This window comes from Aspergillus aculeatus (assembly GCF_001890905.1).
Source record: "Aspergillus aculeatus ATCC 16872 unplaced genomic scaffold ASPACscaffold_24, whole genome shotgun sequence".
NCBI lineage: Eukaryota > Fungi > Ascomycota > Eurotiomycetes > Eurotiales > Aspergillaceae > Aspergillus > Aspergillus aculeatus.
Window position 1 is genome coordinate 212,662 of NW_017962999.1, and position 7,652 is coordinate 220,313.

At 41.6% G+C, this 7,652-nt stretch overlaps 2 protein-coding genes across 2 annotated transcripts; one reads left to right on the plus strand and one right to left on the minus strand.

The window, feature by feature from the left end:
• Nucleotides 1–460: 460 nt before the first annotated feature.
• ASPACDRAFT_127998 (uncharacterized protein) lies at nt 461–2,025 on the minus strand. Its single transcript, XM_020197092.1, has one exon. It carries the CDS (start codon nt 1,875–1,877, stop codon nt 651–653), a length of 1,227 nt encoding a protein of 408 aa, XP_020051167.1. The 5' UTR covers nt 1,878–2,025; the 3' UTR covers nt 461–650.
• A 620-nt stretch (nt 2,026–2,645) lies between these two features.
• ASPACDRAFT_127999 (uncharacterized protein) lies at nt 2,646–3,822 on the plus strand. The gene has a single exon (XM_020197093.1). The coding sequence runs from the start codon at nt 2,994–2,996 to the stop codon at nt 3,567–3,569; it is 576 nt and encodes a 191-aa protein (XP_020051168.1). The 5' UTR covers nt 2,646–2,993; the 3' UTR covers nt 3,570–3,822.
• The last annotated feature ends 3,830 nt before the right edge of the window (nt 3,823–7,652 follow it).

Genomic DNA, 7,652 nt, shown 5'->3' on the forward strand with positions numbered 1-7,652 from the left:
GTGGGCCGAGAGGCCGTTTGGGCCAGCAGTATGCTTTCATGGAGGTGGGGTATGTCGCTGTGCGGTTGGCGCAGCGGTTTGCTGGGCTGGAGGTGAGAGATGGGAGGCCCTGGCGGGAGGATTTGGGAATGGCGCTATTGCAGAGGGATGGGGTGTGGGTTAGTTTGAGGGAGTGAGGTTGTGGTTCTTGCAGTAGGTCTGTTTCTCTGGTGATTAGAGAGCGGGTTGATGTACATATAAGACTTAAATTTCTGGTACCGAAGTGGGTTTGGATGCGATGTGTAACGTACTTGATCGGAGGGAGGGCTTGTCTGTGTAACTCACCAAGACTGGTCTGGCCTTGTGCAGGTGGTGGATGTAACCATTGGTCGTTGATCAGTCGGGCTGTACTACTACTACTTATACTTCGGAACCTTGCATCTCTGGTCTCTACCTTCTCTAGAGACTACTAGGGGTTGGTCTGAAGGCATATCAGCATCCGAGCATTGAAGATAAACTCGTGTTTGCAGTAGATTGCAGTAGATACAGCATGATTGAGTACTTTCTGAATCATATCTTGACTCGTACAGTCTAGTGCGAATGCAATGAACGATGCTATGTGCATGTGCAACCCTTTCGCCCCAACGCCAAAGCACCCGCTACAACAAAGATCACGCCTGCCGCCCCGCTGCCAGAAGCAAGTTCTTGACCCCCTCATGCCCATGGACTACCGCCTGGAACAGGGGACTCCAGCCATTCTCATTCAGGGAATCGACATCCACTTTTCCCGTCGCCAGCAACCGCCTCACGACCGCCTCGTGGCCCTTCCTCGCCGCTAAAGACAGCGGGGTACACCCCTCGTGATCGCGCACATCGACCTCCACTCCCGGGGCCTTCAGCAACATGCGCACCGCGCCCTCCGCGCCCGTCTCCGCCGCCCACGACAACGGGGTGCGGCCCTGATTATCCCTGGAATTGACATCCACCCGCCTTGTCCTCAGCAGCAGTTTTACCGTCGCATCGAAGAACGTCGCCGCCGCGCGCGACAACGGCGTCTGCCCATTCTCCCCACATTTCTCATCTACCTCCACGCGCCCATCCTCAATCAGCACCCTCATCACCCGATGGAACCCAAACGCCGCCGCATAGCGAATGGCCGTATTCTCGGAGAAATCCGTCACGTTGACGTCGATGCCGTCCTGCTCCAGCAGCAATTTCACGGCCTTGACGTTGTTCATGAACGCGGCGTGCAGCAGCGGCGTGAGGAGGTGGCCGGAGTTGACGTCGACGAGGCCCGACTCCAGCAGCACGCGCAGCACGTTCGTGTGCCGGTAGGTAATGGCCAGGATCAGGGGGCTGTTGCCGTCGGTGTTGGGTCGGTTGGCGTCGATGTCGCGGGCTTGCAGCAGAAGGCGGACGACCTCGGCGCGGCCCCGCATCGCCGCGATGCACAGCGGGGTCGGCGCCTTCTTTGCTTGGATGTTGACGTCGGCCCCGGCGGCGATGCTGTGTCGCGCGGTCCCTGGTACCCCGCGCCGGGCGGCCCAGACCAGGGCGGACGATTTCTGCTGGCGTGCGTTCTGCCGGTAGAGGTAGGGGTTCACGATGCTGTGCAGGCGGCGGTTGGCTCGGGCTAGGGCGTTGATGTCGCTGCGCTTGGTGAGGTGGTTGGCGACCATGAGGATCAGCTCGGGCGGGAGGTCGAGAGTTGGCATCGTGTTGAGGGTGTAGCTCCGACTGGACATGGAGGGCCGGAGGATGAAGGAATCGGAGATGACCGATGATGGGTAAAATGGTGATGGGTAGATGATTGGTGGGTAGTAGTAGTGCTGGAGGGGAGGTTCAAAACCCCAGGGAAGGTAATTTGTACTACTAGATATCTGCGTGTCGGTTTCCATTTTGCCTGGCGTGCTCGTGTTCAGATTCACTGGTAACGATGCAATTGCTAGGTAGTAGTGACGATGTGATTTTCAGAAACTAGTCTGCCTAGTAGGGCCAGTAGTCCCAGGCTGTCTTTTGTCTTTCTATCCCATAAGTTAGTTAGTTATCTTTCGACGTGACTAAGCATGAGAATAATAAGTTAAGTGAGGGGGGAGGGGCAAGATTCACTCCCAACTCGGAAGGAAATGCACGCCGACTACACTTGGGCATAACACAGCATCACCGCTTCAATTCGGGCCAGAACTGCCTCTGATTGGCTGCCACGCAGGCAAATGTCGGTATGGGGCATTTTCTCCACGCGGCTTGGCGGCCAAGACAAACGCTGTGCCCGCCATTTCAGCCTAGAGCTTAGCTTCACCCCGATGCGCTGCTAATCACCGGAGCAGGAAACACATGCCGACAGCCCCAGCAGGACCCACTTGAGTAGTTGCGTGAGACTGGAGACAACCAGCTTTATCTTTGTATTTTGTGTTCATCATGCGATGTCAACCGTCTACGTATTGTGAATGCTGTCCCGTCCGCGTGTGTATCGCCCTCTTGTCTCATCTTAGTGTACAATTATCTTGAGTCAAATCGGGTAGCAACGGATCCTGCCAGCAGATGATGAGTTTAACCCTGGCGGTCAGATCCTTCAAAATAATGAATGCATGGGGAGATGATGCCAGTCATTCTGCGGGAGGGTTGGCCGCTCCTCCCTGATAGGGTCTGCTGCATAAATACCCTATCCTTAGTCGCCCCATGTATTAGCCATCCTCAACGCCCCCGTGAAGGACCGGTGAACTTGGCTTCTGACAAGTCTCGGGGATTTGACTAGATTTAAACTGCTTATCGTGGTGTTCGTATCGCAATCTATATCGGGTATCCAACTCGAGTGGAGAATGCTGTGGTCCACGAGGTCTTGTGCTGAATGGCAGGCTAATATCGCATCTTACACAAAGAAGTCCGAGGGCCGGATACTGTCCACAATAACCATAAACTCCTGCAGCCTCTTGCACCCGCAGAATAAATCCAGACCGCGACCTATTCCGTCCAGACGCGCATAAACGCAAATCGAAAACGAACACATATTCCCCATGCACCAACTACAGCCCCCACAATCCTTCATGCCTCTCAATCTTGCTTCCACCCATGAACATCAGCAAGTATCCCCAGCGCAAGCGACTCCCCCCACACCACTCGAAGCATCCATCTCTTCCAACCCTCCTTATACGCAATCAACGCCTCCAGGAACTCCGGAACCTCCTGCCCCCGCTCAACGAACGCATCCGCTCCCCCAACTGAAAGTGCCACACCCCAACGATCCCCTCCTCCCTTGCCCTCCTGTTAATCTCCGCCACCCCGCGCCCTTCCTCCAACCACGAGCGAACCACACGTTCATCCATTCCCGCCCAGCCAATCGAACCAACGTCTCAAAACCCGCGATATCCTGCTTCCGCTCGAAATGCGCCTCGAAGATCGCCTCCACGAGCACCGCCGTACCAGCACTTAAATCCGATCCAGCCAATGCGCTCTATGAGAGGTGCCACTTATTCTGTAACTGGCTGAGCATGATAACCTGGTGCGCGGGGAGGGTGCCTCCGATCCGCCCGCCGAAGCGGAAGTGGATCCCGTCGGCGCGGCCCAGTCGCTGGAGGTGGGCTTGCGCATAGGGGACGTTCTCCAGGCCGAGCTTCTGTGTCATTCGTTCCGGGGGGCCGGTTAGTATCCTATTATGGATTTGGACAGGTATATGGGAATGACTATTGTACCCATGTAGGGAATGCTCTTCATCGGGGCGTTAGCGTCCAGAATGTAAGGTTTCCAGGTGGATGCGGATGGCATCTTGACTGCCGCCCCGGGTAGGTCTTTTGGTGCAGGCAGATGTCAGGCGGCGGTGGCCGATGTAGCACTTTGGGTTTCCTTAGGCACAGGGGCTTACTTGGGAGGGATGCTAGGAACGTACCCGCGGGCAGACTGGGTCTGAGGTGATGGATATGTCAATGGGTGTCATTTTGCTCAAGGCTCAATGATTTTTGGATTGGCAGGTTTCAACTCTCTCCCATGACAGGTCTCGCGGTGGATATTCTTCCTGGTTGCTGTCCTTATTAGCGATTCTTCAGTCGCATAAGTATCGTCGCTCCTTTGTTCGTATATAATTGCGGGCTAACACATTCCGATCACAGTTTTGTGGAAGCCTGGGATTCAGGCAACCATAAATTCAAGGAAAATCTCATTCATTTATCACTCAACCAGACCATTTACTACTTTGGAAGGGAGCTTTTTTTAAGAAGCGCACCTCGAACCTCCCCCTAACTCACAGACAAATGTGGTTTGATGAGCTTACCAATCAGTACTAAAAATAGCCATCGAGTCAGACTATCCGGGTTATGCGGGGTATCGATGCACTAAGTCCGCATGTGCTCATGTATTCTTAGAGGTATTTGAAAGGCAGGGTTAAGTACTACACTGGAATAGTCATTCTTGAATTAGGAGCAACAGCTTCCTGAGCATTTCTGGGGCCAAGTACAATGACAGCTTGCGCGAACAGTAAATTCAGGGTCCGCGCTAAGATGCTGCCGGTCGCCTAAAGCCACGTGGGACAGAATTAATAGACTTCAGCACACAACCTATGAGCCCAAAGTTCAAACAATAACCCTGTCTTATACATCGAACTGAAGATGGAGCTCTCGACCCCGCTGATAAGGTTAAAGTGTTTGCCCCGAGACCGAAGTCTCGCACCATGCCCTCTAAGTCATACTAGTCATATTTCTAGTCTTGGAAGGCTTCGAACCATTAAGCCAAGATGGGAACATATTCTGCTTTGGGGTGCGGTTTGACTCCAATTCCGTCAGCGCCAACATAACACTTCTGATTGTAGCGTTGGCTGTAGTGAAAAAGGCTGGCTCTAAAATTGGGCCACACATATTCACAGTTCAACTGGTTCTTCGCTCCACACGGGTAGGGCTTGGTGTGCTGCCCCTTGTGTACCCTGAGCCCTCAATGCACCTTCCCATGATCAATACTGCCTCCTTTGAACTCGCGAGCTGGACGCAGATAACCGTGTCAAAAAGTATGGTATGATAAGTTGATAATGTAATCTGTCGCTTCATTTTTGTACACGCCGTGCGTCTATAGGAGTATGCCCTGCGGCCACATTATCTGGAAGGCAACCATACCATAATGTGGGCTTATGAACGTGCCTCGTGGAAGCATCGATCAACGAGGCTTGGCATACTCCCATTTACCGATCCTAATTCAGCCGCAAGAGAAGTGAATTTCTCTTGAGATGGGCTGCAAAACCATCGCGAGCTTCCACGTGCCTGCTTAGAAGAATTAAAGATAACACAGTCTAAAAGAAACTAATACTGAGTTTAATTAGTCGGATTTTTTTAGAATTATAATTTATATCTTAAGATTTATTCTTATCTATTTCTTATTCTATATACTTTCCGGCACACTAACAGCAGTATAGTATAAATTATCTATTCTTTAATAATAAAAATATCTGGCAGCTAAACTATAGCATAACTATATCATAATATATATCTCTGGAAGAATTATACGTCTATAAGATTATTTACATTAAAATAAATAAAATAGATGAAGTCTGCTAATCCTTTATTATTATAAACAGAATAATAAACTAACATATTTATTTTTTTTCAAATTTCGGATACTGTATACTTTCTTCTTATAAGTAGCTCTATTAGATAATCGGTATACTTTCTTTCTAAACTATAAATATTAAATAGCCAGCATATTAGCTTTTTTCATTTATATTTGTAAAGATACCGGACATATTCCCGCTATATATATTAAAAAGAATTCAAAAAGTAGTATTCTAATTATAATACTTATAATTAATAAGATCATAGTTTTAGTAGAAATAATATATTTTTTAAAGTTTAATAAAGATTTACTGCAATTTTTACTCTTTTTATAAAAATGTCTATTAGTAAATAATATTAGTTATTCTACTTATTTAAAAAAGTAATAATAGAATTTCAGTAACTATTTAAATATTATAAACCAGATATTCGAACTTATTATCTTAATATATTTGTTTTATATTCTGTTCAGGTTGCGGCTTTATTCTTTAACTAAAGATAAAATTAGAGTGGCTAACAGCCAGGTCAGATCAGGTTAATTAGAATTTTTATATCTAACTGTTGGATTATAGTTAGATTAAGAAAAGTTTTATATCTAACTGCAGTATAGCTAAAAATTAAAGAGTTAATTATTTTAATTATTTTTAATACTAAAATCTATCTATTATATCTTTTTAAAATTTAATATAGTTAAAATATATTTAGATTAACCGGTTATTAATCTAACTATCTTTACTATTAATTAAAAATATATAGAAAAAACTTCTAATTTAAAAAAATATAATAAAAAAAATCAATATTTTCTGTATTAATATCTAGCAGAAGTAATAAAAAAATCTAAATAATATAAATATTATTTAGCTTTTTATAAAAAAAGTTGCTGTTATAGTAAAAGATATATATAAAAATATATAATTATAATTATACTTAGATTATATATTTTAATTTTTATATTCTATACTGAAAAAAACTTTTTCTTTATTATTAATCAGACTTTTAAAAATAAATATATAGTGTTTTATATATTATTTCGTTTTTTTATTTCAGTTTAGATAGTCTGTTATATTATTCTTTTCTATTTAGAAAAACTAAATCATTTATATTATAGATAAAATCTTTAAAAATTATTTATATTATACTATTTATTTAATTTTTTTTAATAACTATATTTTCTAATAATTATTTAATCTAATATTAGATACTATATTTTTTATAAAGAATTCTGTAAAATTCTTTTTTCAATTTTTTTATTAAAATCTATTTTTTTAATCTAATCTATTATATCTTAATCAGTTCTGTTTAAAAAAAATCCATTTTATAATTTTAAATTTTTAAATATAAATTTTTATTTATTAAATTTATTAAAATAAATAAAATATAATACTGCAGCGGGTGTCTTAGATGTATATTAAAATATAATATATGATATTTATTTAAAAATATATTTTAAAATAAAATAGATTATTTTTATAGATTTTTTTATTTCTTTATTTTTATATTTATTATTTACAGCGTAGCTTTAGAATTATAAGTTTATTATAATTATTTAATTTATTTTTAGAAGATAATATTAAATCTTCTTCTTTTATTTTTTAAATTTTTATAAATTATAATAATATTTAAAGTAAAATAAGCTTTTTAAATTATATTTTTTTTCTTTTAAATCTTAAGATTACACGCGTTGTGAAGAATAAGAAGATTATTTTATATTAAATTTTTTTAAAAAAGTTTTCTATTTTTTAAAATTAGTAGTAAAAAATAAGCTTAATCATTAAATATAATAACTAATAATCTTAATAATAATAACTTAATATCTAATATAATCTCTTCTAAACTTTGGATTTAGTTCAGCTAAAATATTTAGTTTTATAATATTTCATTTATTCTGATTTTTTAAAAATTATTCAGAACTAATATTATACATTTTATTTTATTTATATAATTCAATTAATATTTTTCTACAGAAACTTCGGATGAAAGTTTTAAATAGTATTATTAAATATTCATAACAGAATTATAATAAAAGTATTAAAGTTTTTTTTAATATTTTAAAAATTTTGGGGAAGATATATTTTATAAGCTTTTTATGAAAAACCAATATAAATAGTTTTTATTATTTATATTAAATAAAATAAATAAAATAAA

Excerpts from the sequence above, each read along its gene's own strand:
- ASPACDRAFT_127998 (XM_020197092.1), bottom strand. The coding sequence starts at position 1,877 with ATGGAAACCGACACGCAGATATCTAGTAGTACAAATTACCTTCCCTGG.
- ASPACDRAFT_127999 (XM_020197093.1), top strand. The coding sequence starts at position 2,994 with ATGCACCAACTACAGCCCCCACAATCCTTCATGCCTCTCAATCTTGCT.